The sequence below is a fragment of the Syngnathoides biaculeatus genome, chromosome 6, assembly GCF_019802595.1.
Source record: "Syngnathoides biaculeatus isolate LvHL_M chromosome 6, ASM1980259v1, whole genome shotgun sequence".
In the NCBI taxonomy this organism is placed as follows: Eukaryota; Metazoa; Chordata; class Actinopteri; order Syngnathiformes; family Syngnathidae; genus Syngnathoides; species Syngnathoides biaculeatus.
The window spans coordinates 28,140,291-28,165,518 of NC_084645.1; the positions used below are offsets into that span (position 1 = coordinate 28,140,291).

At 42.1% G+C, this 25,228-nt stretch overlaps 3 protein-coding genes across 3 annotated transcripts in view; all 3 read right to left on the reverse strand.

Annotated features, from left to right (window-relative positions):
- The window catches only part of met (MET proto-oncogene, receptor tyrosine kinase), an 80,341-nt gene extending 78,429 nt beyond the window's left edge, over positions 1 to 1,912 (reverse strand). Inside the window, exon 1 of the mRNA XM_061822381.1 lies at positions 1,479 to 1,912. The gene's annotated coding sequence lies outside the window, so the exon portion shown is untranslated. The remainder of the gene's footprint in view (positions 1 to 1,478) is intronic.
- A 2,993-nt stretch (positions 1,913 to 4,905) lies between these two features.
- On the reverse strand, positions 4,906 to 13,233 carry cav1 (caveolin 1). The gene is made up of 3 exons (XM_061823410.1): positions 13,078 to 13,233; positions 11,100 to 11,294; positions 4,906 to 6,947 (listed from the first exon to the last, which is right to left on the reverse strand). Exons 1-3 carry the CDS (start codon positions 13,111 to 13,113, stop codon positions 6,606 to 6,608), a joined length of 573 nt encoding a protein of 190 aa, XP_061679394.1. The 5' UTR covers positions 13,114 to 13,233; the 3' UTR covers positions 4,906 to 6,605.
- Positions 13,234 to 15,376: 2,143 nt separating this feature from the next.
- On the reverse strand, positions 15,377 to 19,260 carry cav2 (caveolin 2). Its single transcript, XM_061823744.1, has 3 exons — positions 18,942 to 19,260; positions 17,639 to 17,826; positions 15,377 to 16,367 (listed from the first exon to the last, which is right to left on the reverse strand). Exons 1-3 carry the CDS (start codon positions 19,092 to 19,094, stop codon positions 16,217 to 16,219), a joined length of 492 nt encoding a protein of 163 aa, XP_061679728.1. The 5' UTR covers positions 19,095 to 19,260; the 3' UTR covers positions 15,377 to 16,216.
- Positions 19,261 to 25,228: the final 5,968 nt, after the last annotated feature.

Sequence of the window (25,228 nt, forward strand, 5' to 3'; positions counted from 1 at the left end):
GTGATGTGTACGTATAACGGTATCCAGAACGCCACCCACTGTGTAAATGTACGCTCTCGTCACAGGAAATGAGCAAGATATTACCAAAATTTACTTGGTAAACATAAATACATATGAATAATGAAATTGTGCAACAACCATGAACCTTTTCAATAATATAACACGGGACTCGGCTACTGTACATCCCGGCCTACAGCGCGCACTTGGTAACAAGCCTCACCGAGTACATTTGTAAAGGAAATACCATTTGGTGCATAGATACGCCGCAGCTGTGTAAAAGCCGCAAGTGCCCACATTGAAACACGAGATGTTTACACAAAGACGGTACACAGAAAGAGTTTAACGCAAGCACGGCGCTACAAGGGTGTACGCAAAACCGAGAAGTAACCTCAAAACTAACCTTGAAGGTAATCATGTAGTACACCATGATAGGAAGTAAATTGCCCCAAGATGTTACACAAATGTAAGATAAGAAGCAAACAAGAAGTCACAAAGGAACTAGCTTAGTAAAGTTACCAAAAAATAACTTGTGCCTGGTGATGACATAAGTTTAAGAAGTACCCAAAAAGTAACCTTTACAAGAAAGTAACTTGAGATTCAGATTCTAACTAAAACCTCAACACTGTTTTTGGGTGTTGTGTAGAGTACAAGAGCCCAATAGAATTTGTTGGCCGCTATCGGCCAAATGCAATACTAGCGTTCTGGTCGAAAGCCTTCCTGCAGGTTGAAGGTAAACAAGTACCGTAATTCCCGGCCAACAGAGCGCACCTGGTTACAAGCCTCACCGAGTACATTTGTAAAGGAAATACCATTTGGTACATACATACGCTGCAGCTGTGTAAAAGCCGCAAGGGCCCACATTGAAACACAAGATATTTGCAAAGAAAGACGGTACACAGAAAGATTTTAACGCTAGTGGCGCGCTACCGCTATTGCTAACACTAATAGGGCCAGTTAAAATAAAACGTATCTGTAAATATCACTGACACACCCCAGTAACGCAGCAGCAACACGCTAGCACAGCGCTAACGCTAGCGCAGCACAAACAGGGTCGGTAAACGTCACTTCTTCACCTAATATATTCCACTGGTCTCACTCTTAACGTTTCCGCTCAAGCGCCTCCTTTCGGCCGTTAGAAAAAATGCACAAATAAACCGCAGGGTTGAAAGAGTGTGAAAAAAGTCGCAGGAAATTACAGTATTTTCATATCATGCTTACTGCTCCTCTTATTTCCATTGAGTTATATTAATTGCGCTCTACTCACTGCCTTAAGGTTTGGGTTTTTTTTTTTGGGTGATAATTGGAAAAAGCAGAAACCAAGATAACCAAACAGAAATGCCTGGAGTTGGCTTCAGACACGCTTATAGCCAAGTAAATAATGGAAGCATGATGTTTAATAAAATTCTAGATTTGGTCTTCAGGCTTCTGATAATTTATCATTACTTCACAATCCCATCAAATAACTGTTGTTTACTCACTTTTTACTGTAGTTCAACACTCCAGAAATGCAGCATCACTTGTTAACTCCACCTCTTTTTTTGGTGTTATTAACTCTTTTATCCCTTTTGTTCAAATCATGTCTAAGATGGGCAGCATTTTGTTAGCATTCTTTATATAGCTGCTTGCAGCTAGCGCTACAGGTTAAAAGGTGCTCCTTCCTTTACACGGAAACGTGCATTTGCATCTGAGTCAAAATCACACACCTGCTTTATGAACTCCTTAATTATGATTAAAGAAATTGGAAAGGACTGGGACAGGCTCCAGGTGGTGCTCCGCGAGAATGGAAAATGCACGCGTGGATGTTTTTGACGATCTAAAAGCGATACGACGCGGCAGCTTTGACTCGCCAGATTTATCCGCCTCCTTCTCGCGAACAGGAAATCAAAGAAAGAGAATCGCACACATGACAGGAAATGACACGGCCTGAGCGTCCGTCTGCATCTGACAAGACGCCAAATAAAATCGACATCAGACATCTTCAACGGCAGAAGCGCTTCCACGTCCACGCGATCCACCGATAGCAGCAACTGGACCGGATATCAAGAAAATCAAAATAAAGTTCTTGCTCGGATGACCGCCACTTGAGTCCCTCCTTTGGTTTTTGATGCTACATTGACAGAAGCATTGAGACGGGCCGATTGTATCAATTAATAAACATTTTGTGCAATCCAACTTTATTATTTTTTATTTCTTTTTCAACTATTCAGCCAGATGAGCAAATACACCTAAGATGACATTATAACTTTCTCTTCTAATGATTACAATAACAACTATTGTTATGAACAGAAAGATTTCCATACAGCCCAAAGCTTAACAACTTTGCATAAAAGGGGAAAAATTGTGCTCACAAAAACATTGCAACTAAATAAAAGTCTGTGGCAAAAATTTTCGTGTCAGACACAAAGCGACATAAACAACATATTTCCCCGGCAAAAAGCAGTGTACTTGTACACAAAAATGTAATGGTTGTGGACAAAAAGTTTGATTTTGGCACGGTAATGTAATCAATGGCCTCAACTAAATGCGACACATTGTCACAAAAATTGTTTAATGCCGTTCCCAGGTGGAGAAAACTGTCAAACTAAACATAAAACAAAGAGAAATACTCAGTATGAATCCATCACATAGGTCTAGTCTTGCCATGGGAAAGTCCACTTAACGTCATGCCGACAAACAATCCAAAACGCCGTTGACATATGAATGGTTAGCATCAATTGTTGCGCTTCTACAACAACACAAATGGGAGCGAAACACATATAGACAGATAAAAATACAACACAGTAAAACCTCGGTTTTCGGTTGTCCCCGTTTTCGAGCAAATCGGTTTTCAAACGAAAATGTTTATATATTTTTTTTGCTTAAACCCCCCAACAAAACCCGGAAATAACATACAGCGAGCGGCCAGACCAGCTGACCCACGACACGCTTTATTATTGTCAATTCGAATGCCCCCTGATAAAACTGGACATAACATAATGTACGCGCCGCAAGCAGCTGACCCACCCACGACGCATTTTATTGTCATTTAGAACGCCCCCGAAAAAAAAAAAAAAACGGATATTATATAATGAGCGCGGCGCAACCAGCGCACTCTTGTTTGTTCTGGTAGTGACTGTTTTTCTTCTTATCGAGGACAACCGTATTAACCCCCAATTATGCCTCCAAAGAAGGCAAGTTGCCTTTTTAAAGTTATTCTGCACTTTTGTTGATTAAAAAAAAAAAAAAAAAAGTTTCCAAGGTTAGGGTTCTAGTCGCTACAGATACGGCAATGCACTCCCAGTCTAATGTACTCTACTACTAAAGCATAGATTTTCAGCAAAAAAATAAATATATTTCTTAAATTATTTTATTTTATAAAGTATTTAACTATACATGTATTTCTACTATCCAGTTTATTATCAGGAAAACCTAAAAAAATGCTTTAAAAAGCGAAAAAATTTTAAGGCTTGGAATGCATTATTTCTTTTTCCATTCATTGTAATGGGAAACATCGATTCGGTTTTTCGAACAATTTACTTTTTGAACGCTGTTTTAGTTTGCCATGAAAGAGAAGTAGAGTGCAAATTTTCTGTGTTAAGAACTACAAACACAAAAAAATGGTGGTTGTACAGTGGTAGGCTGCAATAGATTAATGGCATTTCCATAAATTTAAATGGAGAAAAGTCGTTTGATATACGGGTGAGATACAAGCGGAGTCGCTAAATGTAATGACGCGTTGGCATCTGAATACCCACTTACTCTCTCTACTCTCATACTCTTCACCGTTTACAAAGGCAATATTTTCCCTTCAAAATGCAATTTTTTTTGCTCATAATCAGCAACATTAGGATATGCAAAAGTTATGGTGCTGCGGCTCTGGGGCGTCCAACGTTATATTTTGTACTTACCTCTTTTATCCACCAGAGGGGGGTGTTACGCTGTGGACCAAAAATAATGCTCACTGCCACAAGCGCTTTTTCTTTTTTGACAATTCTCATCAAGCGAAGGAGACAATGTGAGGATTCATATGAACATAAATAAATCTTAATTATACGGTGGATCTTCTGAGAACGACAGGTGAGCTTTGTAATCGGATGCTATGGAAATAAGTGCGAAACTAGAACATATGTGCTAGCATGTTAGCATGTACGTTGCGCATATGGCTAAATGCTTTAAAACCTTTAGCGTGTTTTGATAAATCAGTCGAAGATGACACAACTCAACATTTTACATGTACCTCTGAGAAAATACCGTCCAAAAACACAATCATGGAGGCTGTGGTGGTCCTAAAGGTCTTAATAAAACAACAACAACTCAACATTTTGGGTTATATCTGGCAGCCCAACACTAAACCTTGTCACCTCGTGTTTAGGAAATGACATCAAATCAGTTTAATTTTCTGTAAGTCAGCATATGCTAGGCGGGGAAACATAGATAATAATGTAGTAATGTCTAAATTGCAGGTTGGTGTTATCGGTGATGAGCAAAAACTAATTAGTATTACTGACATTCAACTTTTTTTTCTCTTTAAGTCTGACATCTTGGAACATAAAAAAATGGAAAATGTGACAAATTCTTAACGCGAAAATTCTTAAAATTCAAAATGAAAAGTGCAATAGCTTGGAACATTTAATTTTAATTGCTTTATTTACTTTCAAAAATAGTTAGAAACTTTTTAAAACCTTTTCTTATCACCCTTGTTTATAAAATAATTGCAATCAGTGCAAATGATCAATTTTTAAAAATGTGCAGATGGCACGGGCCAGACGTTGAGACACATCTGACCCAAAAAAAAAAAAAAACTGTTGATGTGGAACTTTCCAAAAAACAAAACCAACTTTTGACCGAACACATGACTAGATAAATGAAAAACTATATTCCTAAAACGAAAACCTAGTGAGGTCGACACAAACACAGACACACAAATACGTGATCATATTCAACTTTAATGTGCACAGCATGATATCGGACAATTAAAGCAAGGAAGGGGGGAAAAAGTTTATATATAAAAATATCACCTTTTACACCTCCTGCGAGGGGGGAAAAAAGACACAGCAGGTAGAGAGAACGCGAGACGAAGCGCACAAACGTGAAAAAGCCGAGACCTCCCATTGCCTCGTGAGAAATATCACGTTGAGTTTTTAAATGGCATCACAAACGTTGTTTTCCTCTCATGTGAAAAAAAAACAAAACTCAAAAGCAAAGCGAGTCGAAGTCGAGTCTTGGCAAGAAATCAGTCGTCACCGAGCTAGCTAGCGAGCTAGCAGACTATGCTAGGCTAAAACAAACTGTCGGCAGGCAGCGACATTCAGTGTTATCGCGTATTTTTCACGTTGATACGCAATAATGGAGAGTCCGAGTCCAAAGTCTGCGAGTCTATGCAGGTGCAGCATGTTAGTTAGCCGCTAAGGTTAGCCGCCCCGAGGAGGAGGCTAAAAAGGGGAAGCCTAAAAGTGAATTGCAAAAAAAAAAAAAAAAAAAAGTTTTTCATAATGTGAAGCAGGTGAATGAGTGCAGGTGGCGTGTTGGTCTCCAGGGTGGCGGACGGCGAAAAAAAAAAAAAAAAAGGGTGGCGGCGGGTTCAGTGTGTCTGACTGCAGCGAAGCCAGGTCGGGAGGCGGGGGAGGCGGAGGGGGGGGGGGGGGTTTCTGAGGTCGCGGCGGGGGCAAAGGGATCAATGCTTGTTTGGTTTTGTTTGGTGTCAGCGGGATTCGGGCCACCGGCGAGCGAGCGCTGCGACCGCCGTCCTTCCCTGAGCGGACGTGAACAAGGTGGTTGTCGGATTGTCTAAACCCGCTACGCACGGAAAAAGACCCCCCCAAATTAAAAAAAAACAAAAAACAATGAACCACAATCAAGAAGAAGGTGAAGATGTTGGGGTGGTTCAAAGCTAACTCCTTAACCTCAATTGCGGCTGAAACCGGCTTTGGCTCGTTTCCTGATTAGCTGTTGTCTGCGGCAGGATTATTATTTCATTTTTTAAATCGTAAATAGCAACATTAAAATCTTAACACTTCTCCGGCGACCCGCTTCTAATACAATGTCTGCTGTTATTTGTTCGTAAAGGGCCGGAATTGGACTAAAAACCATCCAAATGCTCTTACCCCGCTTCCATGGAAAATTGCCGCGTCAGATGCGTCGTTTCTTTGCGTGTGCCTTGAAGGCAAAACCCGCCCAAGGTGGAACATTGAGGGGCGTTCGGATCGGAGGAGAAGAACCACATTGGCTTCGACACAAAGGGGCGTGGCCAGTAAGCCTGGATTGCTAATGTTGACGGCATCTTCCTCTGATACTACCCATACCCAAAAACGACCAATTTGCAGGTCAACTTCAACCCTCGCCCCACCAACACCCTTCTTGTATCCGTTAATCTACACGCAGGACAACGAGGTGGGAAAAAGCCGGTTTCCATGACCGAGGTGGGGGGTTGGGGGGAGCTTTTGTGTGTTTTCTTGGCTTTTAACAGATTAAAACGCAAGGGAAAGTTCGAGAACACAAAGAAATCCCACCTCCCTCCCAGTCCCTCAGCTTGGAATGTCCAACCTGTGAAAATGTCCCATCAGACTCTGTCCCACCGACCCCCACCCCCCCACATGAATTCCTCTGAATCCTCTTCCGTGCGGCGCCTACACCCCCTTGGTGGTGCTGATCCGCACGTTGCTGAAACACTTTCCCATGGCCTCGAAGAGCGGGTCGCAGAAGGTGTGCACGCAGATGGAGTAGACGCGGCTGACGCAGTGGATCTCGATCAGGTAGCTCTTGATGCAGGGCACCACCGCCCAGATGTGCACGAAGGACAGGATGGCGAAGAAGATGCCCCACACCAGCGCCAGCGGGATGCCCACCAGCGCCGTCAGCAGGCGGTAGCACCAGTACTTGGTGACGGTGAAGGTGGTGAAGCTGGCCTTCCACACGCCGTCGAAGCTGTACGTGCCCGCCGGCTCCGCGATCACGTCCACGAAGTCCACCTGACGGATTGAAGAAGACCAGTGACGAGGATTTAGAACTGTCACGGGGGTTGGACGTTTTATCAGTTAATCAGCTAGAGGGCGCTGTTGTGGGTGTCATTTTTTACGACTAGCAAAAGAGTGACTTCAAACTGATCATCTTCTGAGTCGTTCAGTTTCTGAAAAAGAAAACGAGAATTTACTCGCTCATCCTCACAAGGGCCGCGGGAGTACCGGAGCCTATCCCAGCTAACCTTGGCAAAAGCCGGACTACATCCGGAACTGCCCTGCTTAAAAAAAAAAAAATGTCTATAGAACATTTCGGAAGAATTTCGAAAGAACTATAGAACTTTAGGACTCAAGTCCTGTAGAATTTCTGTAGAAATTATATTGTTCCGTAGAAGTTCTATAGAAAATCACAGCCAAAGCTCTATAGAACAAGTTGTTCTGTACAATTTCTATAGATTTTGATCGAAATTCTATCAAAAATTTTTAGCAGGGTGGTCACCAGGCAGTCGCAGGGCACGTATCAACACCTTCACTGACCGGGAATCGATCCCATTCTGCCCGCCGAGCATTTACTGTACTCACTCTCAGAGTTGACTTTGGGACTCGGGTTAAATTTCCGAACACACTTCTTCTCCTTCTTCTTTTCCTTCCGGCTTGTCCCAATAGGGGTCGCCACAGCGTGTCATCTTAGATGAACGCACATTTGTCTGGCACAATTTTACGCTAGATGTCCTTGCTGACGCAACCCCATAAATATTAATCCGCACATTTTGCTAATTCCTCCGTGGCTAGCTTACCATAAGGACTGGGGATGCTAAAATTGTGTAGCAAATGCACAGTAGCATTTTTCTCCATGCGTGTTGTGTATCATATACACAAAGATAACATTTTCAATCAATCATAATGCCTCTGGCAGTTCAATTGTTGCAGGTTAGCATAAAAACTGGACTTGTTACATGTTAGCATTACTCTGAATGAATATACACAATGCTAACGTTTAAGGTTCTACATGGAACTATAAACTTCTTTGATAACTAGATCCTGGTTGGTTAGCCAAGCTTAGCACGAGTTTCAAAATAGTACCAGTAACATTATTAAAGCTTCAAAGCGCCACTTTCCAGAAGTGCGCTGAAGAAGAATACAAGAGGCCTCTTGTAGAAAAGTAGATGGTCCCCCCACCCCCCCACTTTAAAGCTCTTGTTAAAACACTCGCGTGTTTATTTGGAAATCTCGCACCGCGAATTCTTTTTGATGCGTGTTATCGTCCCGGAGCTTTTAAGGGGCCAAAACCTCGCACGCACTGTAACAAATAAATCAAGCCCGTGAAGATCAGCAACATCGAAGGCATTCTTCTGAGGCCCGATTGGAGTCTCGTGGAAGCATGTGAGCCCCCCACCCCTCCCCATCTCCCGCCAACCCACATCGCCCTGGCAACTGTATTTTTGCATCAACAAAGAAAAGCGGACGTGCTATTCTCAGAGCGTTATCTTCAAGCAAAGTGCCATAGAAGCATTTTAATGGACTCTCGTGTCCCTTTTAGGGGCTTCACGTGTGACGGGAAGCGTCACATCCTGTTTCACAATAAAATACAACACCATGCAACAAATCTATTGTGTGATTTTTTTTTTTTTTTTATCCTTCGACTTTGCTTACTTCAACGTCACTGAGGTTGCTTAATGGCTTGAACATGATTTTCATGTTAACCAAAATCCATTTTCTCCCACTTAGAGTGAGCGGAAGCAGCAGCAGCAGCAGCACACAAGGAGCTCCCTTTTGCACGCAAAGCGGCCGCCCTCGGCCGTGGAAACACCGCGTCCGAATGGAAAAGTCAGAAGCGAAGCGGTTCCGATGCGGCCCGGGGTGATTGGGACCAGCTGCCGGAGCCGCGGCTCCCTTCAAGCGCGTTGCGTTTGCGTGCGTGCGACTGGCTGAAGGGGATCCCTGCGTGTTTGCGCGTGCACGCTTGGCAGAGTTGAGTCAGTGTCCTCAACTCACCAAGCCACGACGTGGAAAAGTTGACGGTTCCCGTCCGGAGGGCGGGCCGGCCCAACACGTGTTCCCCGCCTCGAAGAGATTCCTTTTGAAATTGTTTTTACCCCCCAAAAATGTGCCAAGCGAGGTTGGCTAGTGGTTAGCAAATCTGACTCACAGTTTGAAAGGGGTTCCGGGTTCGAGTCGGTTGCCACATTCCAAAGAATGGCTTGATCAAATTGTCCATTGGTGTGAGGGTGAGGCTTGCCTGTTCCTCGGCGACCAATCCGGGGTGTACCCCGTCAACGTTTCCTATTCCGTATAATTAGAGGCTGAGTAACCAGCGTAATTGAACGTTTCCAGCGGGAATGTTAAAATTGTGGTCGACTGTGGAGGAGTCGGAAAAAGGAAAAAGTTCAACTTTACTTCTTATTATTTCCGCACGTTAACAACAACGTGGACATCAATGCGTGTGCGCGCCGGTTGTCTCCTCTTTGGAAATATTCCGGAATATTTTGAAAAGCTTTGGAAATATACTGCAATATTTGCGCTTTAATGTATCGAGCGGCATTGCTGGGATCGTATACGACATAAGGATATGAATTTAAAATATATTATTCAGCTTTCAAATAAAAGGAGTACAAGTCAAAAGAATATTTTGAAATGTATATCAATAAATGCTCTCCAAATGCCTCCTGTGTCATGTCGTTATTAGAAACAGGTCAAATATAAAAGAATTTAGAAAAAAAAATAGTTTACTGTGAAATGTCAGTTTGCAATGTTAGGAAATTAAAGATTTGTTATTAAAGAAGTTTGTAATGCGAGGAGCACGAAAACATGACGTGTCGGACAAAATTAAAGCTGTGATCTGAAAATTAAATTTAAAAAATGGGAGAATAAAAGTATGACAAGAGAAAGGACTCATATTATCAGGAAAAAGTTATACGATAAGCAGATAAATATTCTAAAATAAAGTTGTGACATTATGAGACAAACAATACGGGAAAAAAAGTTGCAATATCACAACCAAAAAGTTGTCAAGTTAGCAAAAAATTTGCTAATTTATAATTACAAGAATACATTTTTAATGCGATCAAAATTAGAAATGTGATGTTACGGGACTACAAGAGATAATGTTACAACAATATAAAGTCATGCTGTGAAAATTGTTGCAAAGTTCCAAAACTTTCATCTTGAAATGACAAGAATAAAACGATAATATCCAAGAATATTCGTGAACACAATTTCGCACTGCACCACAATATTTTTTGAAACCGGAAGCATCCAATCAGATCATTTCATACCATTCAAAGTCACCAAGGGGCCATTTCTTTTTTATCGCTATCATATTTATAGATTCAAATTCATAGATCTTTCCAATCTTTCACACCGCCGCTATAATTCACTTTTAAAGCGTTTATAGTTATGCAGTACTCACTCACGGCGATGCCCTCGCACGTGGTAAAGGAGATCCACCGTTTTCAGCCGCCCAGTGGACGTAAAACACGTTTGAGGCACTCTCGCGAAGGGGCTGCTGTCGACCACGGCTCACACTCACACGCTTCACCGCCGAGCCCCGCCTCTAAAGGGCACGTGCACGTTCCGGCATTTTAATAGGTACACAGTATTTTCTCTATATTCCATCCTTGGAATGTGTTTTGGGAGTTCAGATGTGTTTGAAAAATGACTTCCAGTAAGTTTAAAGCGTGAGTGAGGGCTTTTTTTTTTTTTTTTTTTTTGCATGGCCTCCATATTTGATGTTTTTTGTGTTATATTAAAAGATAAATGCGGGTTCACAGTCGTGCTACTGCAACCGTCACATGGAGAGGACTGGAAATTGAGAGGGGTGTGGCAACACAGGGATGCCGCGCGCACAGCAAGGGTGTTTCCCTGCTTTTCCAGGCTTTCCACGCGCGCGCGCACACGCTGGATACACACGCACCTCATCACTTGCCGGCTGACAACAGGTGGCGCCACTTCACCACTCACTTTATTTATTAGTCTGCGCAAAAAGAGTGAATGGAAATCAACTGCGGCGCAGCCTTGCGGAAAGAACTTTCTGCGCCAACAATATGACATTGGGAATGTCTCCTGTTGGCTGTCTTTTACCCTCCACATAGTAAGCTCTCTTTCAATGAACATGCCGTCATGTGTGTTTTTAAATATGAATAATAATCATAATAACAATAATACCTTGACCACGTCGTCGTTGATGCGCTTAGGGTCTCGGTTGACCAGGTCGATCTCCTTGGTGTGCACGTCGTCCATCATGGACTTCTCGTTGAGGCTGTCGCTGTCCATGTCGCCCGCGTCCTGCTGCGTTGGCTTCTTGTTGTTGGGCTTGTAAATGTTGCCTTGCTTGCGGATGAAGGGCGAGCGCACAAACTCCTGCGCGAGACGGAGACGGAGTGAGGGGACGACGAGAAGGAGGAGGAGGAGAAGGAAGGAGGAGGAAGGAGTGAGAGAGTGGAGTGGCTGCACGGGGTGGAGCGCTGCCACACCCCTGCAAACAGCCGCAAGGGGTCCTCGGTGACCCCCCTCCCCTCCCCAAAAAAAAAAAAAAAAAAAAAAAAAAGCTTGGACGTGCCTTGTCCCTGCGTAATTACGCACCCGGAAACATTTCCCGTGCGTACGAACTCGCTTTTAACCAGTGTGATATGGATCGTCCAGAACTGGGGGGGGCTCCAACGTTTTTTTTTTTTGTTTTTTTTTTTAACTAGATGAGGGGTTTTTTTTTTTCATTCCAAGAACCCTTTCATTATCCTAAAGCCAGAATCCAGTAGGGAGTACCAAACTTCCTCATTCGGAGGCGGAAAAAAGTCGAAATGAGACGATGATTTGTGTATGGGGTGGGGGGGGGGCCGGGGGGGGGGGTCATGTTATGTGAATAACGCCGAAAGTTTTCAGGAAGAAGAAAAAAAAAAGCATGCAGTAGTTTTCAAAACTGAAGTTGCTATGCTAGAACAAGACTGCAAATTATTAAAAAAAAAAGTTGGGGATGTGAGAATAAAAGCTTATTACAATGAGAGGTAGAGTATGTGAATAAAGTTTAAAAATAACATTAAAATATGAAATGTGAGAATAAAAGCTTATTACAACGAGAAGTAGAGTATGTAAATAAAGTTTAAAAAATAACATTAAAATATGAAAAGGCTATAATGTTACAAAATACTATTGTAGCATTACAAGAGAAAATATGTGTAACATCATTACAAAAAAGATTTGACATTACAAGAAAATCAGGAAAACACTTAAATCATAACTTACAAGAATAAAGTTTTAATGTCGAATAAAAGTGCTTCCATGATGGAAATAAGGTGAACTGTTGCAAAATTACATTAAAACTTAGAAAGTACAAAAATAACGTCCTGAAAATCATATTGAAACTAATTTCCAATGTTTGACATTAAAATAAGGTAACGTAGAAGGGCTAGGTGCTCATTAAAAATGAAAAGGTTTTGTTCCTAAAAAAATAAATGCATGAATATTATTGGAAGTCGCTTTGATGTTATGCACAGTTTGAACATTAACACTGCAGTTTAATGCAGGAAATTTGAAATAACTACTAAAGTGATGGGTCACTTCAAATGTATGAGCCACAGATGTCAAAGTAAATAGCATTTGATATTAGCCTTCAAAATTAATTGCAAATACAATACAGTACAATACAGTGAAAGACAACTGAGTTGTAATATTTTAAAAGTACTGTGCTTTGACATTCTGCAAATAAATAAAATAGTATACCACGAGTGGCATGCTTTCCACAATTAGGGAATCATTGATCCGGAAGTTAGTTTTGCAAACACGCGCGCGCACAACCGCTTAATTGTGGAGAAAATTCTCGAAAAAGCGCGTGATCGCCGTCACCAGGCGCCTTTGCGTGTATCGCGTGTACTGCGCGTGTGTCGCTTAAGTTTAACTTCAGTCCCAGGTTGCGGTCACCTGCTGCGCCTCGCGTCGCATTTTACGTACACGCGCAAAGAATTCCGCGCGGGGGGCTTAAATGTCGCAGGGCCGCGCTAATGCGCACGCGCTTCGGGTGCTACACATTCAATCAGCTGGTGCGAGAGATCGCTGGGCAAACCAAAAAGAAAGAAAGAAAAATGCAGCGCAAAGACAAACAAAGAAAGCAACAACAACAACAAAAAACACGCGTGGGTTACTCGTGTACCTCCTCGGGCTCGGTGCTCTTCAATCCCCCCGCCATGATGTCGTCCTTCTAGCGACCAGACGGCAATCCGGTGGCTGCCGGGCTCCGAGCACAACCTGGAGAGAGGAAGGAGGTGTGTGTGCGCGCGCGGGGTTCCCACGGCGATTTCTTCTCGCGACCCCCCCCCCCCCCCCACCACCACCACCACCACCAACGCTCGGCGAACGTGATTAGAATGAAAAGACGCGGAGGAGCTTCCGGGCCGCGGGAGGGGAGTGATGCGTGGAAGGATTTGCAGGCAGGAGCACAAGCGGGTTCTTGTCGGCCGAGGGCTGGGCGATAATTGGGAAAGAGGCAAAAGGTGTTTAGACACGCGCGCCCATGCCCCAAACGGAGGGGGGCGTGGGGGGGGGGCATACAACTCATCTCTGGAGTTTTACCAAGCTGTATGAGGCTTCCATTAAAAAAAAAATATATATCTAATACAACTACAAGAAGTACAATTGCTCGTAATTTGCATGTCAGGTGAAGTTTCCAGACTCAAAAACACCCATTCATCCATTTTCTTTGCCGCTTATCCTCACAAGCGTCGCAAGGAGTGCTGGAGCCTATCCCAGCTGTCAACGGGCAGGAGGCGGGGTACACCCTGAACTGGTTGCCAGGCGATGCCAGGGCACATAGAGACAAACAGCCGGACTCTCAATCATACCTAGGGGCAATTTAGAGTGTCGAATTAATGTTGCATGTTTTTGGGATGCGGGAGGAAACCGGAGCGGCACGCATGGGGAGAACATGCAAACTCCACACAGGCAGGGTCAGGATTTGAACCCGGCTCCTCAGAACTGTGAGACCAATGTTTTACCAGCTGAGTAAAGTAAGTTTCTTTCGGCTTGTCCCTTTCAGGGTCGCCACAGCGTGTCATCTCAGATGAACGCACATATGTTTGGCACAATTTTTACGCCGGATGCCCTTCCTGACGCAACCCTTCTCAGGGAGTGGAGGCCCCAGTGGGATACGAACCCACAACCCCTGGTTTACCAAACCAGTGCTCTAACCACTGAGCTACAGAATTCACAATAAAACAGAGAAAGACAAGTTTTAAGTCTAATTACTGTACCCATTGTACTATTAGTTTGTCGGATATGTGCCTTGAAGGGGTGTGGCCTAGTGAGTGACAACATCAGCTCATTGGATGGTTTGTCTACGTGTGAGCGCCAGGGTGTGAGCTGTGGCTTACACCAGCTCCGAGCGAGTCTGGGTGTTTCAAGACCCTCCGTGTTTGGAGGAAGGGAAGTAGGGCCGAATTGTCTGCCCCCCCCCTCCCAATCAGAAAAAAAAACAATCAACCAAGAGATCTTGTTAAATGTGCTGAAAGCTGGTCAATAGGAGGCGTTGTAAATAGTATGAAGTTATAAATTATACAAAGGAATCAACGCATCACTTTTGACGGTAATTACACGACATTGTCAACTTGACTAAGGCGATAATCATGTGTGATATAAAGCCGGCATTTTTGAGAACTAAATCTTGCAATAATTTACTTTTAGGAGATTTGGTTATGGACTGGTATGATTATATTAGAAAAAAATAGTTGTTCTTATTGAAGTAAAAGTGAAGAAAGTTGTACTGTTATGAGACTATTTCAAGACCCAAAATCCACGTTTACAATAAAGGTTTTCATGTTACATTAATATTATGACAGAAAATTCAGCATATCCCCCCCAAATATATCCTACAAGAATGAAATTAATTGTTCCAGAAATTACATTCTGACATTAAAAAGGGGGGGAAAGAAAACATTGGCACAAATTCAAGTCATTGCCGAGAAGACATAGAATAATTATATTTATTTATATATTAGTTTGAAGCAGGTAAAAAGGAAGCAGCTCGTAAACGTGCGACAAGCATACGCCCCCATCCCTCCCCACCCCGTTGGTCTTCCAAAATATTTACAACAACGTAACGTGACTCGGCGTAACAGGGACGTCTGCAAATGCGTGCGTCCCTGTACTTTTAGTCATAATTTTAAGAACAAAGAGCGTTGATATAAATGGACGGGATAAAATGTCAATCTCAGGAGGAATAAAGTCAGATTTTTTTTCCCAATAATAAAAATAATATTTTATATATATTATACGGAAGTCAAAGTTACCATTATTTTCAAAGTTGAAATTGGTGAAAGAAAAAAAATCTGAATCGTCACAAGAACCAAAATTGATGTAATATTGTCAAAGTCGTTTAAACGTGAAGTCAGAATATTTTGAGATTAAAAAAAAACAAAAACTTGAAAGGCACCTCCACTCGTATCCTGGTTATTTAAAAAAAAAAAAAAATTAAACATGATGCGTACCCTTCAATGCCGTTGAAATTTTGTAAAAGTGCCCAAAAAAATGTTTTTTTGAGAAACGACTCAAAATTTTCAAATGATAAAATGATTTGTCAAGAAAAAAAGTTGATCTTTACAACACATTTTGACAGCATAAAAAAGTATAATTTTACAAAAACAAACCATTAAATATTCAATTTAAAAAATATATTTTTCTGATATAAAACTGAAATATTTTGATATTCAAATCTAAGTTTAATGAGGGGGAAAAAGCCATATTATAATGTGAATTTCAAAAACAGAATTTTATGTTTTGTAGCGATGTTTTATTTCGGATGTTTTTATTGTTAAAAAAAAAAGTCGGGGAGGGGTATACCGTATTACCCCCCAAAAAAAAGACATTTGTCCTCCAAAAAGTGAGTTTAGAAAATATGCTTTTCTGGCCCCAACAAAAACAGACTTTACTCCTGTTGTAAAAATTCCCAAAATAAAAGCCTTTGTTGATGGAACGATGATTTATGTGTTGATGTCAGACTCGTGCCTGAGATTTTGATTGGCCCAAAGCTAAGCTCCACCTCCCTACAACTCGCCTATTAGCATACTTTAGTTGCCAAGCCAACTAAGCTATTAAGCTAACGATGTGTCGGAATGCGTTTTTTTTTTTTTTTTTTAAAGGATGCCACCAAATAATTTATTGCAAATTATTTCACGGTGGACCCTCAAACTATAGCTCGCAGGCTTCTGATGGAATCCAGTTTTACAAGCACTGCGCTCGCATCCATTCTTGGGGGGGTAACAATTCCCTGGAGACCCCCAGAGACCGTCTGGTATGCGTCATTGGTCGTCGTGCTGGACGCGGACGGACGAAAAGCCGGCGCCGAGGCTGCGGAAGAACGGCGCCGCCAACGTGTCCGTCAGGCTCGTCCACACCACCCGCAGGGACGGCAGCGCCACCAGGAAGGTCCGGATGCCCGGCGTCACCAGCCTGGGATGGGCAAAAACAAACCAAAAAGTTACAATGGGGAATTGATGGATCGAAATGGGCACAGGCCGGCAAAACGCTCGAAACGTCGTCGTTGTCAACCCGAGAATGCTTTTGAATGGTCTCCGGGACAAGATGGGCGCCGTGCAGGGTCAAACAAGAAGTCAAGATGGTGGCTTAGGGTTTACGAGTCCAAACAGATCGTCCAAAAACAAGATGGTGTTGATTTTTTAAACGTATGCAACAAATGCTGACAGGGATTTATGGTCAAAACATGAATGATGATTTTTTTTTTAATAGCATCCAATGCTACATGGCAACTTATTTTCAAAGGATTTGCGGCCAAAATAGATCGTCAAAACAAGGAACTTTTCATTTTGAATGATATCCAAACACAAAACGACAGCGACATGAGCACAAAACAAAAATCTGTTATGATGTCCCCTGAGCTTCCTGTTTGTGTCAGAGGTCATCAAAAACATGGCCGCGCTTTCCCGCCTCTCCACGAGAACTTCCTGCCTCCAACATGGCCGCCGCGGGGCTGAAAAATGTCCCACTCTGGTGTTGAAGAGCATGACAACCATCCTGTCTGGTTTTTTTTTTCCTCTCCCGCTCCCTCCCCAGTGGAACTTTTTTTTTTTTTTTGGGGGGGGGGCACATTTACGCCAACTTTCCTCGAGCTCACTTTTTGGCAGGTGACGACGAGCGTTTTCCCATCAATGAGCGCTCTCTTTGGGTTAGCGTGTTCGATTGTTAGCTTGCTGCTTAACAGTCTCCAGGTGGCCCGCGTGATGATGTCATCAGTCCAAAAAAAAAACATAAAAAAAAAAAAAAAACAACTCATGATCATAACAAGAGTTCGGGAGAGAAGGGCTCATTCTTTAGCAAAGTGATGTCATCTGTTATAAATAGCGCGTGTCAATGTTTGCCTTGGAGCATTTGCAAACATCCCATAATAGTCTGTCAGGCTCGTTAAAAGTCACTTTTGTTTCTGGGCGGGTTCTGGTGTATTTGCCTAAATCTTTTTTGGACCTTTGACTTTCTCAACATTTTTTGGATAATATTGTGATTTTTTTTTCTCTATCTCTTCTAGTAAAAGTACAAGTTTTTGCATATCATCACAACTCGTATGTAAAAAAAAATATGATTTTAATCTTGCAATTTTTTATATACTTTTATCTCATCAATTAAGAAGTACAATGAAAAACTTTTCAAACTACACGTCACGCATTTTTGCCGCTCTCACAAGCCAAAGAAAAAGCGCCACGCCTTACCAGATATGCACGAGGCTGAGGACGGCGAAGACGAGCCCGAGGAGGAAGGCGAGGGGGACGGCCAGCAGCGTCCCGAGGAGCCGGTACAGGCCAAACTTGACCACCTCGAAGGAGGCGTGGCTGCAAATCCAGACCCGGTCGAAGGTCCGAGCGGACGGCGGCTCGGCGATGACGTCGTCGAAGCCCACCTGACGGCAGAGAACAAATGGCAGGTCACTAAAAAGAAGTTTTTTTTGGAATAGTTTTAGCCATGAACTGGAGAGAAAATAAAGTGTGCATTGTGGTGCCTTTAAGAGGCGGAGTCAAGTGGGGTGACATGTGACGTCGGCGTGTGAGTGTCAGGGCGTGAGCTGCGGCACGCAGCGGTGCCTGCATGCGTGTGCTCATTGTGGTTATGTAAGTCTAATGTTAGTTTTATTTTTAGTAAAATAGGAAGCTTGCTGGGATCGGCTCCATTCTCTCCCGCAACCCTTGTGAGGATAAGCGTCTCACATAACGGATGGATAATATTGACAATTTATCCCAAAAAATATTAGCACAATTAAAATAAATGACAGCATGGCAATGACGACAGGAAATGATGATTTATCCTTTTTAATGTCCATATTCTCACTTTTTGAAAAAAAAAAGATGTAATTCTTGATATCATACATACATATGATACAGATGGTGGCTAATAAGTAAGTAAATAAATGCAAATGAACAAATACAGAAAGACACTGCTTATGGAATATGGGATGGAATGCTATACAGACCATGCTTTGTTTTTATTTTTCTTATTGAAACATATATTATTAATCTCTCTCCATATATATATATATAATAGATAACTTTATGAAAGAGAGAGCGATGTTGTTCAATTGATAAATACTGGTCCAACAAGACAATAATTAAGACACCAAAAACAGAAGAAAAAAACAAACCCCAAAAAAACCCGGATATTTTTTGGAAAAAAAAAAATTCTGCAAATAAAGGCTGCCAATGACAATATTCCTAGATGGGAATTTTGGAGTTGGGTTATTTGTCTGTAGTTTATTGAACCAAAAAACAAAAAAAGCGTGCCTCAATCGCAAAATCAGAAAAACTAAAAGTTTTTTTTTTTTTTTTTTATAGCTAGCTAGTTTGAGGGCGAAAGAGAGAGATGTGGCTTTTCCACGACCTTGAAGGAAGAAGCACACCTGCGCTATCAAAACGAGGCTTGAGTGACCAGTGACGTCACTAGCCCCAGTTCCGCGTCACGGTGCCTCGAAAACAATGCAAGGCTGGCTCAGTTGGTTCAGTTCCGCTTTGTTTTAGTTTTTACCCTGAGGTGCGCGTTGACGTCGTCGGGGTCTCGGTCCTCGCTCGCGGACGAGAAGCCGTCCTCCTTCCGGGCCAGGACGGCTCCGATAGACCTGTCGAACTCGCCCTCGTCCATGACGATGCTCGTGTCCGCCTTCTCCTTCTCCGCACCCATCGTCGTCGTCGGTTCGGTCGCCTGGCTCGCTCCGCACTTGCAAGTCGGCGAGCCGCTCCCGCTGGTCTGGAGCCACTCGCAGGAGCAGGAACGGGAGCAAGAACTGGAGCGGGCGCCACCCCTGCCCCCCGCCCCCACGTGCACCGCAGAGCGACCTCGTCTTCTATTCTCGTAATATTGTATAAAAAAAAAAATATATATATATATAATATATATATATATATCATATTGTTTGTCTTGTAAAGTTGAAACTTTTTTTGCATAATTTTACAACTATATTATCGTTATGGTACTACTTTATTCATGTAATATTTTTTCCATGGTCATTTTCCAACCTTATTTTTGGTAAAATATTTGTAAAATTCTTCGCACTATTTCGTTTTTTACTTTGGAATTCATATCAATGTACCAAAAAAAATTTTTTATTCAATAAATACATGCACTACAATACAAATCTGTTCATATATTACTATTTTTCTCCAATGATAATGAGGCAACAGTAGACGTTAAAATGGCAAACAAAAGTTTTCAAAATGGTAGTGGGGGGGGTCATCCATGAACTACCCATCTATCTATCCATCCATTTTCTTAGCCGCTTATCCTCAGAAGAGTCGCAGGGAGTGCTGGAGCCTATCCCAGCTGTCAACGGGCACCCTGAACTGGTTGCCAGCCAATCGCAGGGCACATGGAGACAAGCGACCAATCACACTCACAATCACACCTCGGGGCAATTTGGAGTGTCCAATTAATTTTGCATGTTTTTGGGATGCGGGAGGAAACCAGAGTGCCCGGAGAAAACCCACGCAGGCACGCGGGAGAACATGCAAACTGTACACAGGCGGGTGCAGGATCAAACCCGGGACCTCAGAACTGTGAGGCCAACGCTTTTACCAGGTGCTCCACCATGCCGCCACCATGAACTACCGTGAACACTTTTCATGACAAAGTTACACCCAGATGTTGTTCATGTTTTTGTTGATTCCCAGGGAATGTTTGCAGGCGGGGGGGGGGGGGGCTGCAAAAAAAATGTTTGGGAAGCACCGGGCCAAAACAAGGGGTGTCGTCATGGCAACGGCTCAATCGCTATCACTGAGCATGTGCACCCCAGCGAAGTGTGTCACTCTGCGCGTCATGTGTTTACCAGGCCCGCCTTTGTATCCGCGCCACAATCTGGAACAAGCTGCGGGGGCGGCGTTTGGGCGCAGGCGGGTCGCAAAACCGGGCCGTCAGCGTGAGTGACAGCTAAGCAGAACTCCATCAGACCGACATTCATCGGGTTCAACGCAACAATGGAAGGACAAAATCCTGCCGGATCAACGCGCAAAACGAGTGCGTGAGGGGAGGGCGCGGCGTGGCCCGTCGCACCTTCCGTCTGGTCAAAAATCGCCTTTGAAACTCATTAAAACAGAGCCAATGATAACAAGTGCAAGTACGACAACTACGTGAACCGTTGCACCAACGTCCACGATCAGCCCCCAGGAGCCAGCAGTGCCTCGGCAAGTTTTTGGAGGCGTAAAAATGTCGATGATGTCCTAGAAAGACCTTAAAGAGCCTTTCTAGATGTGCTTTATTGATAGTCACAAGTGTGCAAGTTTATACAGAACAAAAATGTGCTGCAGTCGGTTCAGTGCAGCATGTGGAAAATATCATTTAAGCATTCAAGGAATTAAAAAAAATGAAAAATGCAAGTACAGTATATTTTATAGTATTAGCACTCACTCTAAATTGCACTTAGTTGCGATCGGCTGGCAACCAGTTCAGGGTGTACCCCGCCTCCTGCCCGTTGACAGCTGGGATAGGCTCCGGCGCTCCCCGCGACCCTGGTGAGGATAAGCGGCAAAAGAAAATGGATGGATGGATGGATGGATAGTACTTTAGTTTATTTACATACTAGTCTATAAGTCAGTCTCTTTGACATACAGATTCATCCAAAAAAGTCAAATCAGAATCTATTTTACACAGAGAGCCTGCAAAATCGCCCTCTCGGACCCTGTTTCACACAGAGAGAAAATCCAATGGCCAAGCTGCAATTTTTTTGAAACAAAGACCCAGCAAATCGGCCGTGTGCAAGCTTCTTTCACAATGCCGTCCGTCCCTCCAAATTCACATTTAAGAACTTGTTCGACACAGAGATCCCACAAAATGGCTACAAAAGATACTCTTTCACACAGAAATACCACAAAATTGCCCTATAAGAGTATGTTTCACCCAGAAAACAAGCAATTTCAAAAGTCCGTTTTACGGAGAGATCGTGAAAAACAGCCACATTTCTGTTTCCCACAGAACCCAAAACATGGCAACATAAGTGACTCTTTCACGCAGAAATCCCACAAAATTGCTCTATAAGAGCATGTTTCACACAGAAAGCAAGACATTTTAAGAATGTTTTACACAGAGATTGTGAAAACAGACACATTTCTGTTCCATACAATCTAAAACATGGCCACAGAAGATTCTCTTTCAAATCGAGACCCCCCAACAGCACCGTGAGATCTGTGTGAAATGCCCACAACACACCCTATTTCTCACAAAGATTCAGCAAACTGCATTATTGGAGTGTCTTTCACACAAAAATCCCGCAAGTTGGCAAATACAAGGCCCTTCCATACAGTGATCCTGTTAAATTGCCCCATCGGACCCATAACAGAAGATGCTAATTTTAGCTCCAGTGGCCTTTCACATGGAACCCAGGGAAATTGGAAGAATGCCATCATTTACAGACAGGGTAAAAGCCTCTTTCACATAAGTGTCATGCGCAAGGCTTGGTCACTGCCAAGAGGGGAGTGGCCAGGCCACGGCTGTTTCACATTGGGACTGTAATTAGACGGGCATTTAAGTTGGAGTTTTTGTCACTGGCATTTGCCAGTTCGTTGCCTTGCGTTAGTGAGTTGCATTCACTACCTGTGGGAGTCTCCGCTTCTACGCGTAAATTAGAGTAACGCTAGTCACAGCGATTCCGTGCCCCTTTTGTTTGATCCTGTCCTGCTGAGTTCGATAGTTTGCCCCATAGTCATGGGACATTGCTGCATGTCTTTTGGATCCGGCCTAGCCTAGCGTTTCTGCGCCTCTGCCTTGTCGGACTGCTACACAGTGTATGACCCAGTTTCCAGAATAAACCACGTTGAACACTATGCCTCTGCCTCGAAGTCCTGCATTTGGGTCCGCCCCCGGCCCGCTGGTTCTTGACAGAAAGGGAGAATTGCTGTCTGGGTCCACTTGGTTCCCAAATACCTTCCGACACATTTACTGTCCAGCCAGTCAACTTTGTGTACACTTCAGCTAGATCCCATGAATTGGATTTTCACAATGTCGTACTGAGAATTTAACCGAGTATTTTTGTATCGGTATGCCGCTCTTGCCTATTAGCCAAAATTTTACCATTCCTGCTTTTATTTTATTTATTTTTTTAGATAAATTAGACATATGCCATGTACAAAGCAGATATGTAATCTTTTGGCTTGGTTTATTCAGTTAACTTTGAGACAGTTACAGAAATATTTTCAGAACAAACAACAAAGGGCGGAGCTAAACGAAAAGGCTTCATTAGCATAAGCTGAACTTTTGAAAAAACAAAAACATAGTTCACTAAAAGAATCCCCTCAACAACAACAACAACACAAATTTCTATATTCTACAGAGTGACATTAAATAAAGTAAACAAAGCACTTTTTAAAAAACAAAATCAAATACTGCATAAATTTGTTCCAACAGCTAACTAACAAAAAAAATATGCTATTACTTTGTCTAGAACTGGTCTGGTCTTAGCTAGTAAACCAAAAATGCTAACATTATGTCGTTTTAGGAAGCCTGTGTTGAAATCCAAACGATGTTTCAAAATACTTCAACATTTTCTTGAACTCAGGCCCAAAGTTTGGAAGTGATCAAATAAGGGACCAGGATACATCAACAGGCACAACGTTTGTCCGCGTTGAGTTAAACACAGCTTTAAAATATTGCAATATTGTAGGTATTTATGAACTAAAATGCTAGCGCAACGCTACTGACACGACGGTTACGCTAACATAAGCTAGCAAGGCTAACTCGGCGCCAGCTAATAGTTATTTGACAGCAAAAAGTCAAGTGACCTTTACTCTGCTATCTTTTAGCTATGTTTGCTTAGCATCAGCTGTGTGACGCTCGCTGCTTCATACTTCACATCCCCAAATATTTCCCAATCAGATGTTTGACAGAGAGCTCGTTAGACGTTCTCGAGCCGGCGTGCCGCAACGAGTCGGTTCTGGCGCTGGATTTCCACGGCCTCGGGCCACGTTCCTTCCTTCATCTTTTCAGCGGCTCTGACGGGCCAAGCCCGTAAATGTTTGTCCATAAGCGCAAATATGACTTTTGATCGGTTCGTGGATGTGCTCGTTCTGCTGTTCTTGTTCTCTCGTTGGGACCTTTTGGAGGGTTTTGATGTTGCGGCAACGCGGTTATGAAACCAAATCCCGTGGCCTGAATTCTTGCAAAAGTTCAACGATTCGATTGTGTCACACTGTCTGGACATGCAATCCATAATTTGTTTGCACCATTTTAAAGTCATTTGCACTGTCATCTAGTGTGCTTGCGACGCACCAGTGAGTCAATTAATATAGATTTCATTATGATCTGAAAATAACGATAGCAAACTTTAATAGTAATAAATTGTAATTATCTCTCGATCTAGCTACAACTCACCCAAAAGTAAATAATAATTTAAATAACATTATTTTACACATTTTATGTGCAATTCATAACAGGTTACAATGTGGAAGGAAATACATCTTTGATATAATAATTATTATCTGTGTAATAAATCTAAGAAGTTACATTACACTAATAAATATATTTGAATTTTATTGTAATAAAAAAAACTGTAAGGATAATCTACCAGATGTAGATCATTCTTGCATAAACAATATATGCATATATTTTTTTAAAAACAATAAATGTATTATCATTTATAATAACAGTAAAAACAATACTATAATCAAATTATTTACATGGTATGGAGAGGCAAGGAATGTAACCATTATTTTTATTATTATTATTTTGATAAGCTAGACATTTACAACATATTATATTTTACACTATCGAGCAAATAATATATAATAAAAATAACTATTTTTAAAGGAAAAATGTATAATTTTATGTACAATCCAGCAAGGAAGGTACAACACACCATAATAATATAATAATAATAATAAATCTATATCTAGAAAACAATCTACCAGATTATACCACTCTTGCAGGACCAAGAAAAATTATCTGCAGGCTACAAAACAAAATGTAATAAATAAATGTGTTATTATTTATAATAATAGTAAAAAAATTACTATCATCAAATGATTTACATTATATGGGGAAGCAATAAATGTAATAATTATTTTTATTGTCATTATTCTTATTCTTTAACAACCTAGGCATTTACAACATATATTTGAATAAAATGTACATTTTCAAACAAATATAAATTATATATATATATATATATATATAATAAAAATAACTATATTTTTAAAGGAAAAATTTATAATTTTATGTACAATCCAGGAAGGTACAACACACCATAATAATAATAATAATAATAATAATAATAAATCGATATCTAGCAGATTTTATCCCTCTTGCAGGAAAAACAAATATCTGCAGGCTACAAAACATCACATATTTATTAAAATTATGATAATTTAATCTAATAATTGAGCTATTCACATATATTACGATGTGGACAATCCAGTGAGGTAAAACGCAGCAACGAATGGATGATAATTGGAGAAATATTTGGACAATGTAGCACCGGGCTACAACATGCGTACGATGTGTCATTATGGACTGTCACTCAAACATATTCCCTGAGGAACTTTAATGCGTCCTTCGGGTTCTTCGCACTTTACTCATGGCATTCTTAATGCTGACACACACACACACACACACAGCTGTTGCAGAAGACTCTTTAAAGATGTTCTTGTTCCCGTTTTGGTCGCCCCGGGGCAGGCGCAGGAATGCATGTGGGGCCTGGCTGGCTCTCTTTTGGCAAAAACACACACTCTGTGTTGGTGTTTGCGTGCGCGCGAGCGTGTGGGCCCGCGTGCGGAACGAGCCTCGCGCAGGAATGCTCACAAAATAATAACGTGAAGCGGAGAGAAAAGAAAAGA